Below are 19,726 nucleotides of genomic sequence, written 5' to 3' on the forward strand. Positions count from 1 at the left end.
ACCAATAAAGCATCCCAAAAATTTAGGAATACACCACAGATACCTAACTTGTTTGTTTTGGGTAAAAAAGAACATGTATTGACCATCTACTATCAATATAAAGTTTATAAAAGAAAGGAAATTTTAATGCCTAAGATTTAATCAGTAATGAAGAATAATTTTTAACTGGAATGAATGTAGCTTCACTAAAACAATATTATTAATTTTCATAAATAAACTACAATATATAACTTACCTTGTTTTAAAAAGCATTTTTATATTGCTTGAAGCATAAAAGCTCTTGTTATTATTTTTAAAAAAGACTCAAGTATAGAAATAGTTAACATAGAAGATGTTATTTAAGTCTTGAGTTTAATAGTTATATAATTAGGTTATGTGTTTTAATGATTGATTTATTGATAATGTAAAATAAAAAAAACTGAATGGATAAAACACTTTATTCAAAACATGTAAAGAATGATATATTCAAAACTTAAAAAATAAAAGACAATTTCTGGTAACTTAAAAATAAAGAATATCTAAAAAAAACTCACATTAACATCTATTTAAAATACAATCTCAAATTCAAGGCTAATCTTTGACTTTCTCTATTTTACAACATCTGAGCTAGAATCTCCCTCTTTACCCATGTATACTCTGTTAAGTAACTGTTTCAGTTCTAAAACTGAAAAATATAACTTAGGACAAGAAAGAATACATACTATTGATCACTTTCTAGACACCAAAATAAAAAGTTCAAGTGACTAGAAACTAATTTTCACTATGAAAAAGAAGTTAGTAAAACATTGCTTTTGAAAACAGTGGGTGGATTAGTATTCTGATTTGAGCTATACAAATACTTATTTCTACTTGAGGACACTCCATATCATCCACTATGAATTTATACAGTACAGGACATTTGCAAAAAGCCTTCACCCCATTTGTTAGTCAGGACTCACAATACCTAGCTGCAGTGAAACAGCTGAATTAACTTCTACTTACACAGGGAGAACTAAGGCACATGGGAGACTTTGCCAGTGCCAGAGCAAGACCTCATTTGCTTCTGGCTCTTTGTGGAAACAGCAAGCTAGATGCTCCTTTGTGTCAAGGACATTAATGTGTTTAATGACAGGAATAAAATTCCTGGAATTCGTTGTGGGGGAATTCATTTTGGCTCCATAAGTAAAAAAGTTCAGAGCATGGATAAGGCAGAGGATTCAACAGGCAAAAGGTTAGTGGGGAGAAAGTTAAAATGAAAATAAAGATTTCTTTCAGTCAAAGATCACTTTTCAGAAATAAAAACAGCAAAACAAGAAATAGGAAAAAAAAATAGCTGAGGAACTGTAGTTTCTCTTTTCTAAGCAAAGGGGCTTTTATAAAAGCACTTTCAGAGAAGGATCTCTCTTGAAGATAACCCTTATATATCTTATCTTCCCCCATGGCATAAACCCCTATGAGTTAGAGAGCACTAACTTACAGGATAAAACTGAGAAGTAAAGAAGTTAAGACCCATGAAGAGTGGATAGGCTGGAGCAGATGTTGTGTCTTAAAGCATTGGCTTAGAAATAGAAACAGAAGGTGGAGGATAAACAGAAACTTTTATGGATAGACAGTGGGATAATCCAGGGATCCAGTAGCAATACCAGCTACTTAACTTTTAAAAAAAATTTTTATGAAGGATTTTGAATTTCAAGTATATAATTAAATCTAAGATGACAAATACTCATCTGAGTATTGAAATTCTCAGTTAAAGGAAACACATGCAATAAATTCTCACAAGGCTATGTGAAAAAAGCACAGGCATATATGAAACACTGTGGGCAAGTTCTAACAAATACATTTAAGACAAACTGCTGCAGCCTCTAATTAAAAATATAAGGAACAGTGATCCACCAATAAGACTCGAGGAATTTAATTTAGCCTGATCAATATACTAGGGTGAATTTTTTTAAAAACTGGTCATTATTGGGAAGATATTGAAAACCAAAAAAACAGTGCCCATTCACTTGGAAAACCATGTGCACTTCTGGGCTTCATAGCTCCACTGTGAGTTATGAAGGGAAATTAACCTCTGGAGGAGACACATAAAACACCTCTTCATGGCTGTCAGACACATATGGAGTAGGGCAGGCCACAGTTCTAAGTCAGTGTAGCAAATCTGATGTTTTGGGTTCCCAGGGAGGCTTTCCCTCAAGGTCTCCTCTAATCAACTTTCACAGTTAAATCCCATGCCATGGAAATAAATACAATCAGTACAGGTCATGATACCAAGGATACTGCTGGGCCATGGGGGACTGGTCAAAGAAACTTCAAATGGCAGTGCTGGGAAAAACCATAAGAGGGCAACTGTTTGTTTATCCATCTTTAGAAGAAGCAAAAGATTGACTATAAGGCTGCTTTTGGTTTATCAAAGAGTATATGGGGTGTCAACTCTGATCTAATAACTTTAAGTACAAAAAGGTATCTCCACTTGATCTGTCTCCTGTGTAACTCCTATGCTTCTGGCAGCTGTAAACAACATAGCTGTAGAACAGAAACACCAGTATTAATTCATGGAGATGTTGTTCTTTTCCATAAGTTTACAAGACACTGATTTTTAGAAAACCTGGTTCTCTGAAACTCAAGAATTTAACACTAAATTTCACAACAGGAAGATAAGAACATAACTAGTCACTTTATATAGATAATAGCCTTAGGTCCCAAACACTGATTGGGAACAATGGAATAGATTTATTCATGACCAACAGAATGGAGAATGTTTTATTTGTCAATAGTAGTTTCTCTTCTTTCTGAGATTCAGAGGGAACTTCTATATCATGGTTCCAATTGATAATTTATGATAAAAAGATGAATAGTTTCTTTGAATTATTTTACATTTTCTTATTCTAGTCTACTCAGTTTCAAACTTCTAAAATTGAGTTGAAACTTAAGTAGAGGAGAATAATTAATACAGAAATGGTCATACAGTAGTAATAAACATAGTATTTTACAAATTTAAGCTGGTAATGGAAATTTAAATATACCCTTCCTCCTTTCTCTCTGTTTCTCTCTCTGTTTCTCTCTCTCTCTCTCTCTCTCTCTCTCACACACACACACACACACACACACACACACACACACACACACACCCTGCAGGGAGAAGGGGCAAGCTGTCAATAAGAATAAATGCCGATAAATTTTCTTCAGCAAGTAGTTGACATTAGAGGTATGAAAACCTGAGAAATCCTTATAGAATCACGTTACATTTAATAGAATGTCTTGAAATTGGGAATGTTAATCAGTCTTTATGTATACCTTGGGGGTTGTTGGTTGGTTAACGTTCGAAGTATCCCAATCAGGACTACACACTCCAGGGGCTTTAGCATTTGAAAAACTGTTCACTTAGAGATTATTTGTCTTTAGTTTAATACCAAAGACCTTGTTAATAAGTGAGTATTTTCAAAAGTCAAATTAGTGGCATTAAAGCTATGTGGAATGGCCTAAGTAGTATAGGGCACTCCAGCTCTCCATGAACAAGCCTAACCTAGGATTCCTAACTCATCCTGTGCAAAAGTCAAATGGTCTACTGGCTGCCTGGCTGAAACTGCTGGGATAGTTGGATTTACTTCTAATAACTCTTTTAGGTAGGATGTCATTAGAATACCTTAAAGGACAGAGATAGACTCTTTTCAAGCTTACAGGACAGGTTGGATGGCTGTTCTGGTGTCTACTTGCTTACAAACACACATGACACAGTGCTTAGCTAAGACCTGAGTTCAGTGTAAAAAATCACCTGGTGAGGCTGGAGGAAAGGTAAACTCCCCCACCACCAGCTATTAGAGGCTACTAAAACACCCAATAATTGTAAATGCCCAAATTGGCAGAGGCCAGCTTATCACTTGGTTTGATGAGAGAAACCCATGCATTTCAACAAAGGTAACAAGATTAATCCAGTTATAACCTATAGTTTAATAAGCATGCAAGTATTATTTTTTAGTTAATAGGAATGAAAGTCCATGGTTCTATAAGGTCTGCCGAAGCATGACGGATGAATGCCTTGCCAGTCAAAAGCCAGAAGGAGACAAGCACAGAGCTGAGCCACAGGTGAGTCCCTGACATTTCTACTTCACACCCTTTCTATTCTTCTCCTAGTTTTCTACCAAAGGCACCTCTTTTCACCTGTGCACAATACCAGTGTTACCACCCCTGGGAGTTCAATGAAAGTGAGAAAAAGAAACAGAGCAATAAGTGTATTAAAGAACTACCTTGATGAAGGATGTCAGAGAGAAGTTTGTGCCCACTAACACCCAACCAAGTAGGATGGAATGGGTTTGAGTTTTAGTTGCCATTTTGTAGCTGTGGATATGAGAGCCTTTCTGAATATTTAGAGAACATCAAAACCTAATTAAAAAAAAGAGCATATCCACTTGCTTTCACCTTAATATTTCTTATAGTTTTTTTCCCATGATTCCATGATCCTTCCTATAGCTCTGCTTAAAAATGGGGAAAAAAAATCAAGCCAACTATATTTCCTAACACCAAAAGCAGATTGGAAAAAAAGTAATAGCTGACTGATGATCAGCATGACCTATGGTGGTGGCCTGGTGTGTAATGTGAGCCCATCTGTCCTCCTGAGGGCTCTTGGAAAGAGGACAAAACAAGAGTCTGGTCCTATCCAATGAGGTAATTCATGTAAGGTGTTTGTTCTGGAACCTAGTTCATACTATGCACTCAATAATGTTAGTTGTTAGCAATAACTGGTAAAACAAGAACCACCACTAGTTATAGCAACATGAATTTTTCCATTCTAGCTAAAGCTTAAAATCTACAATTCAGACATGAGACTTTCCATAAGGGAAATACTTATTATAGTCAAAGTAAAATTTCATGTTGCTACTTGGTTCTTTCTGGGGACATTAGAGTTCTCTAAATGCTGGTAAGGGTGCCAGACATTGAAGTTCAATATACAATAGAGTGAAAGGCATCTGTTGGTTTGGAACCTTATAATTTCCTGTCCATGATCTCCTTGTTTAATTCTCAGGAAGATATTATAATCTGATTTATGGAATAGACAACTGATGCCCAAGACAGGTTAAGTGACTTGCCCAATTTTCCACAGTAAAGGGTAAAGCTGGGAATAGAACCTGTTCTTTTCAACCTCTACATTCCAGGGAATAAGAGATTTGAAGGCAGTCTTAACTGTATGTAATAAATAGCACCAGGAAATCAGGGCAGGAAGAGACTGAACAATGATGGGAAAAAATGCATTTAAACTACCATGAAAGAGGACTTAGGAAATTTTCTCAAAAGGATGAAGAAATTGTCCTGTGTCTTGTAAACAAGATCACAGAAAACAATAAGGGAGCCAGCTCATTTAGTTTGCTGTATATCATTTTACACTCTACTATGTGCATGTTGTAGCAAAGCCTAGCACAGGTAAGAATTGCATATTATTATGTGCCCCCCAAAACATGGACTTCTTCAAATTCAGAACATATAAAAATCCTAGGAATAGGGAAAACTATTACAGAAGAGATAATAAGTCTCTGCCATTTAATTCTTGTCCTGTCATGTTAGGCTGATCCTATGTGATGCAGATGCTTCTTCCTATTAGTTTGGTATGCACAGAACCCAGTGTTTTGCTCTTGCAGTAACAATGCAAACTCTCAGGGATGGGCTACATATAAAATAGGCAATAAAGGCTGTGTTTAAGGTGAGTGTACACCCTTTCCAAGTGCTATGAAGATTTATTTCTAGCACAGTGTATTTTAGTAAACGAGTCATGGTATCTAATATCAGCTGTATATTATATCCCTAAACCTCACTCATGGACATTTAAAGTCTAACTTCCAAATTTAAAAGGCATCATTCAGGCAGTCTAGGCTCTAAATTTGGAGATCAACAGCCTAATTTTGGAAAGTATTTTTTAGTTCAGGGATCTAGTTGATCAAACCCTTTAAAAACTCTTCTCAACTTAGTTGTTTTCAGAGAGAGAATATGATAGGCACCAGAATAACCTCTTATATGACCCATGAAAAGGGTCAATGGCTGTAAAATCTACCAGTTTGTTCAAGAAATATCAGAGCTGACTGAAAGGCAAAGAGGATACTCAGCTAGTTGGCTGAAAGAGAGATGTCTACATCCTGAAATTTCTTTTCCATAACTACACGAAGAATGTGAAAGGCAGACAGTGGTCCCTCTTGGGAAGGTGCTGAAGAAAGGACAAAGGACTCCTGAAGCCCCAGTGCTTCTGAATCCCTTTCTGTGGTACAAACGAAGACATCTGTACTTTGTCTGGGTTCACAGTGTGCTTTTTTGAAGTTAATTCAACAATCGTTTCCTCAATAAGTCCCTAAAAACCATTCCCAGTACTTAAGGCATTTTTAAAGCTTTGTAAAGGAGGTAATGCACCACCACAACCCCCAGTATTTATAAAACACTTTGCTGTCACAGAGAGCTCTGAATAGTCACCTTATTTTTGAAAAACAATGCAAGGATTCCTATACCTTCAGCTACACTCACTCAGTGATGGCATTCCAAGCAATAAAGTTGATTATCTTCTTTGTGACAGAGGCAGTAAACACTAACTCAGAGGTAGCACAGTGATTCTGCAATAAGAGTCATTGGAGTTTTACCCTCTGATGCTCTACATCTATTGCCTTTAAAATTGCCAAAGATTTGAGTTGGAATGTAAGCTTCCTATTCTCCAGAATTATTGGTCCCTAGGTAATGGAGGGAGAATGTATTACTACTGTAGAACAATGAAGATCATTTTTCTGACAACGCATGGAACTGAAAGAGGAAAACAAACTCAAACACAAACTAAAGCCAGTACAACATGAATCATAAAGTTTCTTTGGCATCTCATTAGAAATCTAGGTTAATGTTCTCCTTTCCCTTTGCTATGTTAGGTTGGGAATGTGCACTATTTTATTTCAGTGCTCCTGATACTGTTCCCTAAGATATAACAAGCTTATAGTGTTTTTTTTTTTTTTTTTTTTATGCCTGTGACACACCTCTAATCTTCCAGAATACACAGTAAATCTATACTTTCCTTCAGATGTGAGAAGTCAGTGATGGGCATTTGCACATGTACCTGTGATCCTTCTGTCTGTGCTCACCCACTGTAATTACTACTGTTAATCCCCATGATGGAAAGTTGGCAAAGGGAGAGGAGGAAACTTCCAGAAGACATTTCAAGACATCAAAATTTAAAGGATACCCTGGTATATAAGTCACTATATTGTTTGTTTGTTTGTTTTTAGCATTTTTTTTTTACCCTTCTCAATGAGGTAAAGTATGGGAGGAAGAATATAGGACATGTGGGTTTAGCACATATGCTATATTAAAGTGGTTTTATTTTTTTAAAAATTAATTTTTGAATTTTTCACCTGACTTTTAAGAGCAGGAGTTCTTTCAGGTGATTTTCCAGTAGGCTTTTCTGAGGTAGATAAAACATGGAAGGTAAGCAGTGTGAAGTATGTAGGAGAGCTAAAACCCATGTGGACTGATATTAGTTTGAAATTCCAGAAGTGAAAGCTGAGTATAATCCTAGAGAAAAGTGGGGACAAGGAGAAAGGCTGTATACCGTTTAGGCAGGGATTTTAGAAATTAATCGGTAGAAAATGGGCTAATGTGGTAAAACGGACAGGACTGTGGGAACTCGACAGAGCAATAGGCAGACTTCTGTTACATACAGCTAGTCTCAAGTAGGCAGGTAATAGCAAGAACTGTGGCTCTGCAAGACCTTACTGACAGAGAAGGGACATATATCACCTTGACAAGGCTATTTAAAAGCAACTGACAGGATTGAAGGTTTAATTGCCTTTTGTTATTGTTGTTTCTGGATAAAGAGCAAATCTTGCCTCTTTCCTCAGGCCTTTTACACAGGTATTGTAATTTCATTAAGCATGTCAGGGAAATCTAAATCCCAGATAAACAATCAGTGAAATGGATTCTGAACTCATTTTCCATCCCTTTGAATTAGAGATGAACAGGCTGGCCTGCCTGAGACCCGGCGAGTTTAATACTACCAGCTGGGGCCTTTCTTTCTGGAGAATGACTACAGTCATCACAGGCAGATGCTGCACTTCCAAATGAACATGCCATTGTAGGCCAAATGTTAGTAGTTAAACACCATCATCACTGAACCACACAAAGCGAGTTCACAAACACAGCTGGTGGTTAAGAAACCCTTAATGAAGGAAAGAAATCTGCTATTAGCTCCAAGTCATTCATCAAGACTTCCAATAGAGTTAGATTGGGATGGGTTATACTACAGAGAATAAAATAACAATTGGCCTCAGTTTCTCTCCCCAATCTAATAATAAACATTTGTTAGAACAACCATTGGTAAAAGAGGAAAATCACACATAATGTTCTCGTGGGTTGATGTAGACTCTCTTGGGGTCGTTGTTTTGATGATGTTTGCCAGGGCTCCGGTCTTGATAGCACATCTGATTGTAAAGGGGGTACATTTGCTGAATCCCATCTTCTCCCGCTGGGTTCTCATCGTCAAAACTCTTGCTATTTAGTCCATTCTAAAAATTCAAACATTGTTTACATTAGCAGAGAAGCTTGTTTGCATTTTTCTATCACTTTGGGGGGAAAAATAGACAAAAACAGAATTCATTAAAATCTGTGTCCCCAATTCATAACCCCATGAGGAATTGAATGGCAAGGTCAAGTTCAACAACTTATCATTTTCCAATCATCTGTTGCTTACAATACCTGAATAAGAATGGTGGCAGGCTCCTAAATACAAAATTGCAACTGAAGGGGCCTGTGATTGGTTTTAGGTTTTGAAATTAAGAGTTAGTATCAGGTAAGATCAACTGGAGAAGAGCAAGGTTATGAACTTCAGGAGTCTCTCAAGCAAGGCTCAAGCTTAGAATTGACATATGATATATAAAGAGAATTAAAACAAAAAGAAACCTCAAAATTCAGCACTGAGGACACAGCAAAATGAACTGGCACTTGACCTTCTGCCTGACAACACTGAGAATAAAAAAGGCTGCCCAAAATATCTTTTTGTCTTGACTTTTCTTTCAGGTTTGACCTTGGCCACAGTTGGCTTGTACAGTAAAATTAATTCCACGTGATGCTCTGTGGTGTATATGCTACAGACCCCTCTGCCTGGTGACTAGTTTCATAACATCTGATTACTTCTGAAATTACTTAGAAGTAGTTCTTAGATTACTTCTAAGAGTAAGGAAGCTCAAGGTCTTTACCAAACCTTAGCACAGGCACTCTAATAGAGAAGAGATGTGGATATCCAATGATATTTTAATAAGCATGTGAGTAACCAGCTCTAGCTGGGCAGATCCTGACAACATGGCCATGCTACTTACAGAGTGTGGGAGACTGCAAATTTCTCTTTCTTTTTTCTGAGTCTGCAAAGGCAAGTGTTCAGTCTGGAAGAAGAAATAAAAAGACAGGCATTTTAAAGCATGGTGAAACATTTCAACCAATACCAGGAAGACTCCTATTTTTAAAAGAGCCAATCGTGTTTTAAGTGTCTACCAATTAAGCAAAATGATGTTCCACAGGAGGATGGAAAAAGCAACTACACACTCATTCTCTCTCCCGCCTCCCCTCCTGGCTCCAGACTTGTTTTACAAAAAAACAAAACAAAACAAAAAAACATACAGAACATCTGCTGCAGAAACTTTATATCTTACTTGAAAGCTCAGCTAGGTTTTCTGCCCTTTCCCAGGAGGGACATTTTTTCATTAGTAAGTAGTTTGGGGTTAGAAATGAAACATTAAAGATTTCATATATATATGTCATTTTCATCTTCCTTATTACTCCCCCATACCCAATCCCACAGATTATGAAGGGGTTCATCACTTTCAAATCTCAGAGGGTCTTTCTCAATTTCCCTCTGCCTTCCCAATACATACCTTACACATGTTAGACCCCACTTCAAATACCACAATTTTTTTTTTCTTTTGTACCAGAGATTGAACCCTGGAGCATTTTACTACTCAGCCACATCCCCAGCATGTTTTTTTTTTTTTTTTTTTTTTTTTGAGACAGAATCTTGTTAAGATGCTTAGGGCCTCACTAAATTGCTGAGGCTGGCTTTAAACTCAGATCCTCTTGCCTCAGCCTCCCAAGGTGCTGGGATTACAAGGCTGCACCACTGTGCCTGGCAAATATCAAATCTTTGTGAAGCCTCAGCATCCTCAGGCATCTATAATCACAATAATTTATTTGCTTGCTTGTCTTCTTTACTAGACAGAATTCTGGTTGTAGTATCTTGCAAACATTATCTCACCTAATCTTTATCAATAATTCTACAAAACTGGTATTTTTATTTCACAGGTGACTAAATCTGAGGCTCAGAGTGTTTAAGTAAGGTATTTCCCATCTACGGGGATATGGTAGATTGTGATTCAAACTTGGTTTTATCTGATTCCAAATCCCATAGTCTTATATCCACTGTTTCCAGCTCAGTGCCTGGAAAATGCATGAATGAAAAGCATGTCTGAATGTGACAGTGGCAGACTGTTAGCATGGTCTGTACTTCACTATCTTTGCTTATGCTGTCCTTTTGCCCCTTAAGCACTGGCAATTGATATACTACCCATATATACCCATATATACTATTGATATACTACCCATCCATCATGGCCCAACTAAAAAGTAATCCCTTTTTCCACAATCTCTCCTCACATTCCCTGTTAATCTTTTTACTCCCAATTTTCCAACTGTTCTTGTCTGTACCTTTTATAGTACATATCGTCTGCCTTGTTTTACAGTCCCAGTGTCTGTATCTTTCAATTCCAGTAGATAGTGAGCCTGTCTTGACTATTGCTAGGGTCTGAATGTTTGTGTTCCCCAGCCCACCACCCACCCCAAATTCACATACTGAAAACTCATCTCAAAGTGATGGTTAAGGAGGCAGGAATTCTGGGAGGTGATTAGGTCATTAGGAAAGGGCCTTCATGAAGGGGATTAGTGCCTCACAAGGGACCAAAGAGATCAGAATTTTCCTTTTCTACTATGTGGGTTACAGTGAGAAGATGGCCATAACACGAAGAGGGTCCTCAGACCTGAATCTGCTGATATCTTGGAACTCTCAGCCCACAGAACTAGAAGAAATAAATCTCTGTTTTTAAATGCTACCTACCTTATAGTATTTTGTTATAGCAGTCCAAATAGACATAGTTACCTCTAACCCCACATTTTAGCAGAGGCTTCTGAAATACTAAGAAGTGAATAGTTAATGAATTGATTGGAATCTACCATCAATTCTTGATACCCTATGTCAAGGTTATCCACATTACAAATTATGACAATTTTGTTGCCCCAGTCATATTCAGCATGATTGTAGGGTGCTTTATACATGAATAGTTGATACTAACTAGACAGGACCAGCTTCATAAATGTGTGACCAGGCACACAGAACCCTTGGCATTTAATGCTCTGAAGTGGTCATCTTAGAATTTTTAAATTACTTTATTATAAACTTTTAAATGACTTAATAGAACAAAGGAGCTATTAAATAATAGACTTCAGGGGCATGTAGTCTTAGCTCAAAGACATTTTACCTCCTGATGCTAGTCCTGGCTGTTCCTCTCCCACCCTAGTGCCCAGGTCTCACCAAGCCCTCCTCTTCCAACCACTGCTGCCCTCCACCCTAGCAGGGGTCAGAGCGCTAGTTCAGGGAAGCTTAGGGTCAGATGTACATGGAGGCCACACCCCAGTGAAAACAAATCTCCTACTCATCCCCAATCTAGGTACCTAATATTGCCACCCTGACATTTCTTAATTTTGAACAAGGTATCTTGCATTTTCATTTACACTAGGCCTCACAACTACGAGGTCAGTCCTGCTCCAAGGAAAACGGACTTGTTAAAAAATACTTCAAGATAAAATTAGCATTTTCTTGTTTCTTCTCTTCACTGTTTTGGATTATCCCTGTAGTTGTTTCACTTCCATTTTAATATGGATAATTAAGAAATGATTCTATATCACTCATAGTTGAATCTTATTTGATAAGAGGCAGAGGAATAAGAAGCTTCTCTGCAGAGAGGATACGTGTGGAATTTCTAAGCCACTAGAGTTCATGTTCTCTTTCTGAAAAGGTAGCTGGATGTCTTAAAAATTGATCTTATTTATAAACTGACTTCTTCTACTTCAAGTATACCCTGTATTGCAATAATAAAACCAAACCATGTTTGTGTTGAGTTTTAGAAGAACAAATTGGTAAAAGCCATCATAACCTGCTATCTCTTTTATCAGCAACAAGGAACCTTTCATAAGGTCATGTCACAGTCTACTCACTCTTTTCTTCATGTCTAATAGTGTGACTCAATTTCTAAGTCTCACAATTTCATAGAAGGGAAAAGCAACTAAGGTAATAATGTTCGAAGCAACCCCTGCTTCCAAAAAGAAATAAGAGTATCTACCAAATGCATGCAACAAATGATTTCTTGTGCTTGTTTGTTCCTCATTTAATGGTCTGCTCATGTGAAAGTGAAAGAAAATAGAAAATAAATCCTGAACACAACCTCCTTTGATGGCAATAAGAGGTATCTTCCACTCTGGCCCCTGCCTATTCCTCCTATTTGTGGCAGTGTGTAGAAAGTAGGGATATGGATAACAGTGGAAGAGAAGCAAACTGGGAACACATGATGTGGATGAAAGATGTGCTGTTCCCTCTTTACTGTAAAAAATTCCAAATGGTAAATCAACACAACCATATACTAAATTATTCACTTCTTCTTGAACGTGCTGTGTAACAATCTGCATTTGGTCATCAGTGAAACACAAAAACAACCTTAAAGTGTCCTGAGTAACAAAGCAACACATATAATGATGTTAGGGAACTACAGAGGCTAAAGACTTACTTTGTTTTAATACAGATTTCAAAGAGTCATGGGTCTTATGAGTAATAACAGGATTGCTACTTTCTCCCTCATGGTAGGAGATATAAAATTAGCCAGAAGTGGTGCATTTAACAAGGAAGGACATGAGAAAGTTTCTAGCTCTGAACAAGAGTAAACAGTGCGCGAGCACTACAAACTATCTTCATGCAAACTGACTGGACAGTAAGTGAATGTGCACGGCCCTCACCATTTTACCTTCTAATTCTCCATCATTAAATCCCTACAACTCACGGGAACCCATGAATTTTGCAATGTAGAAATAAGATGTTGAATCCTACTGACTTTCCTTTTCAATTAATAAACTTTTTTAAATTTTTTTTAATTTTATTTTATTTTTTGAATTTTTTTTATTGTTGGTTGTTCAAAACGTTACATAGTTCTTGACATATCATATTTCACACTTTGATTCAAGTGGGTTATGAACTCCCATTTTTACCCCGTATACAGATTAATCACATCAGTTACACTTCCATTGATTTACATATTGCCATACTAGTGTCTGTTGTATTCTGCTGCCTTTCCTATCCTCTATTATCCCTCCTCCCCTCCCCTCTCCTCCCCTCCCCTCCCCTCCCCTCTCTACCCCCTCTACTGTAATTCATTTCTCCCCCTTGTATTATTTTTCCCTTTCCCCTCACTTCCTCTTGTATGTAATTTTGTATAACCCTGAGGGTCTCCTTCCATTTCCATGCAATTTCCCTTCTCTCTTGCTTTCCCTCCCACCTCTCATCCCTGTTTAATGTTAATCTTCTTCTCATGCTCTTTGTCCCTACTCTGTTCTTAGTTACTCTCCTTATATCAAAGAAGACATTTGGCATTTGTTTTTTAGGGATTGGCTGGCTTCACTTAGCATAATCTGCTCTAATGCCATCCATTTCCCTCCAAATTCTATGATTTTGTCATTTTTTAATGCAGAGGAATACTCCATTGTGTATAAATGCATGCAATGGAGGAAGGATAGCATCTTCAACAAATGGTGCTGGGAAAACTGGAAATACATATGCATCAAAATGAAACTGAATCCCTTTCTCTTGCCATGCACAAAAGTTAACTCAAAATGGATCAAGGAGCTTGATATCAAATCAGAGACATGGTGTCTAATAGAAGAAAAAGTTGGCTATTATCTACATACTGTGGGGTCGGGCTCCAAATTCCTCAATAGGACACCCATAGCACAAGAGTTAATAACTAGAATCAACAAATGGGACTTACGCAAACTAAAAAGTTTTTTCTCAGCAAAAGAAACAATAAGAGAGGTAAATAGGGAGCCTACATCCTGGGAACAAATCTTTACTCCTCATACTTCTGATAGAGCCCTAATATCCAGAGTATACAAAGAACTCAAAAAATTAGACAATAAGATAACAAATAACCCAATCAACAAATGGGCCAAAAACCTAAACAGACACTTCTCAGAGGAGGACATACAATCAATCAACAAGTACATGAAAACATGCTCAACATCTCTAGCAGTCAGAGAAATGCAAATCAAAACCACCCTAAGATACTATCTCACTCCAGTAAGATTGGCAGCCATTATGAAGTCAAACAACAACAAGTGCTGGCAAGGATGTGGGGAAAAGGGTACACTTGTTCATTGTTGGTGGGACTGCAAATTGGTGCAGCCAATTTGGAAAGCAGTATGGAGATTTCTTGGAAAGCTGGGAATGGAACCACCATTTGACTCAGCTATTCCCCTTCTCAGTCTATTCCCTAAAGACCTAAAAAGAGCATGCTACAGGGACACTGCTACATCTTTGTTCATAGCAGCACAATTCACAACAGCAAGACTGTGGAACCAACCTAGATGCCCTTCAATAGATGAATGGATTAAACTTTTTTTTAAAATAAGCATGTGAATAACCAGCTCTAGCTGGGCAGATCCTGACAACATGCCCACTGTCCCTCCAACATACATACATACATACCACCCCATCAACATCTGGCACCACAGGGGCACATCTGTTATTAAAGATAAACTTTTATACACACCATTATCCCTTAAAGTTTAGATTACAGAATTTACTCTCATGTTGTACCTCACACAGGCTTTAACAAATGTATAATGACATGGATCCACCACTGTAGTATCATGTAGAATAGTTTCACTGCTCTTAAAGTTACTTTTGCTCCACTTATGCATCCTTTCCCATCTACCCACTCCTGGAAATCACTATGCTTTGCTGTCTCCATTGTCTATATTATCCAGAATGTCCTGTAGTTGTAATCATTCCATATGCAGTCTTTTCAAGTTGGCCTCTTTCACTTTATAATACTTAAGGTTCCTCCATGTCTTTTTGTGGCCTGATAGCTCATTTCTTTTTAGCACTAAATAATGTTCCATTGTCTGGGTATACCCATTTATTCATTTGCCTATTAAAGAGCATCTTGGTTGCTTCCAAGATTTGGTACTAATGAATAAAGCTATCACAAACATCTATGTGCAGATTTTTTATGGACACAGGTTTTCAATTCATCTGGATGAAAATCAAGGAGCATAGTTGAGGGATTGTGCAGTAAAAGAATCCCTAGTTTTATAAGACATTTTCTTCAAAAGTGAGCATACCATTGTGCATACCCACCAGGTATGAATAGAGAGTTCTGTTGCTCCACATTCTCTCCACTATTTGGTGCTTTTAAAAAATTAATGACCACAGTGTATAAAGTGTCTTACATAGTACCTTACCTATGTTTAGTACGTAATATATATGAATAAAACTAATGTTTGAACACTATATATTATTCTATTTTTCTTGTATCTTTTCCTAGAAAGCCTTAGGCTACTCTGAATCTGTAATACATATTTTGATTTCCCTACATAATGTACTAGACTGCAGCTATTTCTTTTGAACTACAATCTATATTCACTCTTCAGATTTACTGAAGTCATGTGGACTCTCATTCCTGGCTTGTAAAGGCAACATTGGCTTTTTGTGTTTGATTTGTTGTCTTAGTAAACATTTTACTTTCTCTGACCCAAAAAATATGCTAGAACTTCCATTTTTAGTATTGTATTATATTTTACTCCACTTCTATAATGTTTTTAAATCCCATAAGCATAGCTTTCAGAGTTAAGCTTTATTTTCAGTGATGATAGACCTCTCAGGCTGCTATTGTTATGGGGCCTACAAAAACCTGGGAAGTGCCACTTGCTTTGAAAGTGGAAAATCTTCAAACCAGAGTCTTTTTGGGACTGTTGCCCCCACTGCTGAATTTAAGTCTTTCTGAGCTTTAATTTTCTTTCATAATTTCATCCTCTAAAAGTTCTATATTTCCTTTGTTAGGACTATACTTCCTCTGTCTTCTTAAGCTTTTCCATAACACATACCCTCTCCTGGTCAGTCCTAACTGACATTCACCTTTTACAGGAGTTTCTGAAGCCTAGAGCAGTCAGAACCTCTGCTTTCACTCATCTGTTGGGACCACCACACTCTTCACTTTGTGGACTCAGGTACCTAGATCACTGCCTTCTCCCTCTGTCCATGCCATCACTTTCAGTGACCTTGATGTTCACAGAGATAACTCATCTTATGCTCCCATCCCATTCTTTGATCTTTGTCTCTACTTGAGCATATCACTCCCACACCAACAAGAATCTCTTGTCATGTTCTGAAACTTTAGGCCTCTACTCTCTCATTGGTCTTGCCACCAATTCCTTCTTCCCGGTTTACAGACCTATCCAAGCTTCTCTCATCTTAAAAGAGAAATGAAAGGATAGTATATTTTAAAACATTGAATTCCCAAATCCTTTACACACCTCCTAATCCTCAGCTTTACAAGATATCACAAACTCACACCTTCCTGCTCAAAGATCACCATCTCCCTTCAGTTCCTAAGGCTCTAAGTGAAGGTGAAGTCTTGCACCCCATGTGTAACTGGTTGGTCCTCCAGTGCTGCCTTCCATTTTTAAGCATTTGCTAAGCTTCCCTGTCACATCCCTTGGTAATTTTCCACTGACACTTATGTCACAGCAGACATAACTAAATATTTTAATGTGGACTAACTACTTTTTATAGAAAGAGTACATGTTATATGAAGAATGCATGAATAATGAATGTTATTTAATTACTTTGATTCTGTATGAATTCTTGTTCAGTCTCTTAGAAAAATGGAACAAATTGCCATACACTGCTCTCTTATGCCTGTCAAGAAATCCTGAACCCTTCATAATTCAACACTTTATATTACTTTTTCCTTTTAATTTTATTTGTGCTTTCCAATTTCATTACTGACCAGGTGAATCATGTCCCCCTCTCTTTTTTCCCCTACCTGGTCACAGTTTCATACCTAGGGTTCATGTTCAAATAACTTTCCAAATGACTCCAAATAGAAGTTTCTGGAATTACTGAGCTAGAGAAAACCTTCTTCTGGTCTTTTTCGTTCAAGATGCTGTCTATCTGTTGGCATCTGTAGGGCTTCTGACTATCAGCATGCCTTGTCCTGTATGTCTTCCTTGTGCTGACAAGTGATGCCTTTTTACTTCTGCTACCAGTTGTGATGGAGAATTAAGACAAGAGTAGGTCTTTGTGTCATAAACTGCCTCAAGGCAAAAACTGGGCAAAGTGAATAAAATGATAATTTTCAGGCACTGGACAACATGCTGCACAAGACTGGGACCTCAAGGAAACACACACACACACACACACACACACACACACACACACACACACTTTTCTGACTTTTCTGCTGGCATAAGAAGGTCACGGGGTCTTGCTGAGCTCAGTACACAGAATTCAGCATTCAGGTAAGTTAAGGTGGCTGGAATCTGTAGGGCATAGTACTAAAGAGAGAGTCTCACACAAAAAAAGCTCCAGAAACTTGCATAGCTTTAACTGAATTTATTTTAACATTCTTGCCTACTAATCCCCTTGGCTGTATATTAAGCATGGACAAAATACAGAACTACAAGTGGAAAAAGAGAAAGTACTTGGGCTGGGGATGTGGCTCAAGCGGTAGCGCGCTCGCCTGGCATGCGTGCGGCCCGGGTTCGATCCTCAGCACCACATACCAACAAAGATGTTGTGTCTGCCAAGAACTAAAAAATAAATATTAAAAATTCTCTCTCTCTCTCTCTCTCTCTCTCTCTCTCTCTCTCCTCTCACTCTCTCTTAAAAAAAAAAAAGAAAAAGAGAAAGTACTAGAAAGCTGTTATCTTAATAACTATAAAGCTTGATTAAAATTTGGTGACATTTAAGTTCAAGCCAGCCAACGTAGAAAATCCTCTCTACATGTAAGACTGTATAGGTTCCATTTTTTTTTGTTACTATAACAAAATAACAGAGCCAAGAGACTTTATAAATAAAGTTAGTTCATGGTGACTTGAGGTTCTGGGGTTGCATGTGGTGATGACCTCTTTATTGTCAGAGTGTTGCCATAGCCCAGGGCATACATAACATGGCAAGAGACAAGGAGTATACATGTGTGTGACTGGCCTCAGGATTCCACCACAAGGGCTCCACTCTAATGACCTTATCTAATCTCAATCACTTCCTAAAAGCTCACCTCAAAACACCATAGTTGGTGTACATTTCTTCCCTCTTCGTACCTCCCAACAGAGATTAAACTTCAACACATAAAATCTTGGCAGACACTTAAACCATATCTAAACCAGAAGAGACTCTCAGTAGAGACTCAGTGTCCTGCCTTTAGAGTAAGGTTAAAGCCACTCTGGAGAATGGGCAATTGTAAACTAAAGATTAAAGCAAGGTTCGAGAAGATCAAGCTGATCTTCAAGAAAATGAGATGACAGCCAGAAAATAACTTAATTTTTATTAATGAACAACAGCAAAATTAAAAAAAATTGACACTGTACCATTAGAATTGTCCAGCATCCATTTAAAATTTTCTGACCATGAAATAAAGCAGGAAAAAAAAGTAGGTCAACAGAAATGAACCCAGAAGTGATAGATATGATGGAATTAGTAGGCAAGAATGTTAGAATAAATGCAGTTAAATCTATAAAAGAGAGCATCAAAATAACATGATAATTTTAACAATGATGAAAAAGACAAAAAGAGAGCTCCTAAAGCTGAAAAAAAAATACAGTATCTGAAATTTAAAAAGTTACTAGATATCTTAATAGCAGATCAAACAATGACAAAGAAAAGATCAGTGTACCTAAGGGCAGAAACTAACAATACCAAGAACAGATGGAAAAAGGCCCTCGGTGATCTGGGATTCTATGATTTATGGAATTATAGAAGGAAAGGAAACAAAAAAAAAATGTTGAAGACCTGCCAAATTTTTCCAAATTTGATGATTTACAATTATAAGCTCAGTATACCCCCAAAACGACACACATAAATAAAACCATTTTAACTATGTTTCAAATCAAAATTGCTGAAAATCAACCTTAAGGAGATAAAGATATATCTAGAAGAAAAAAACAAGAGAATATATGTAGAGAGAAATACAGTTGAGAATTATCCCTGGCATCTCACCAGTGATGGAAGATGAAAACAGAAGACAGTACCACTAGGACCCTGAAGTACCCAATGAAAAAAAGGTCAAGCTAGAATTTTTATGTCTCACAAAAATGTTTTAAAAATGAAGGCAAAATAGGAAATGTCCAAACAAAAGCTAAGAGAATTTGTGGTCAGTAGATGTGTACCATAAGCAGTCTTCTGGGAAACTTCTTTACATGGAATACAACTGACTCCAAAAATAAAAATTTTCAATTTTGACATTTTTTAAAGAAGATACATTATAATTTAAGAAAAAACTAAGAGGAATGGGTTGTCATTTTTGCAACATGGGAAAATTAAATGTGTAAGAATAAAGAAAAAGGAAGGAGAAAACAGAAGTAAATACTAAGTTCATAGATTTTATAAAACAGTACAATGTTGTAGATTAAGTTAAAAATGTATATGATA

The 19,726-nt window shown here is 37.2% G+C and overlaps 1 protein-coding gene across 1 annotated transcript in view; it reads right to left on the minus strand.

The window, feature by feature from the left end:
• Window positions 1–419: 419 nt before the first annotated feature.
• Window positions 420–19,726, minus strand: part of Nectin3 (nectin cell adhesion molecule 3) — a 138,193-nt gene continuing 118,886 nt past the window's right edge. Inside the window, exons 8-9 of the mRNA XM_078044262.1 lie at window positions 9,309–9,371; window positions 420–8,498 (exon numbers count right to left, since the gene is read on the minus strand). Of these exons, the coding sequence (XP_077900388.1) occupies window positions 8,325–8,498; window positions 9,309–9,371 (237 nt within the window). The 3' untranslated portion in view covers window positions 420–8,324. The remainder of the gene's footprint in view (window positions 8,499–9,308; window positions 9,372–19,726) is intronic.

The sequence above is a fragment of the Ictidomys tridecemlineatus genome, chromosome 3, assembly GCF_052094955.1.
Source record: "Ictidomys tridecemlineatus isolate mIctTri1 chromosome 3, mIctTri1.hap1, whole genome shotgun sequence".
Classification (NCBI taxonomy): Eukaryota; Metazoa; Chordata; class Mammalia; order Rodentia; family Sciuridae; genus Ictidomys; species Ictidomys tridecemlineatus.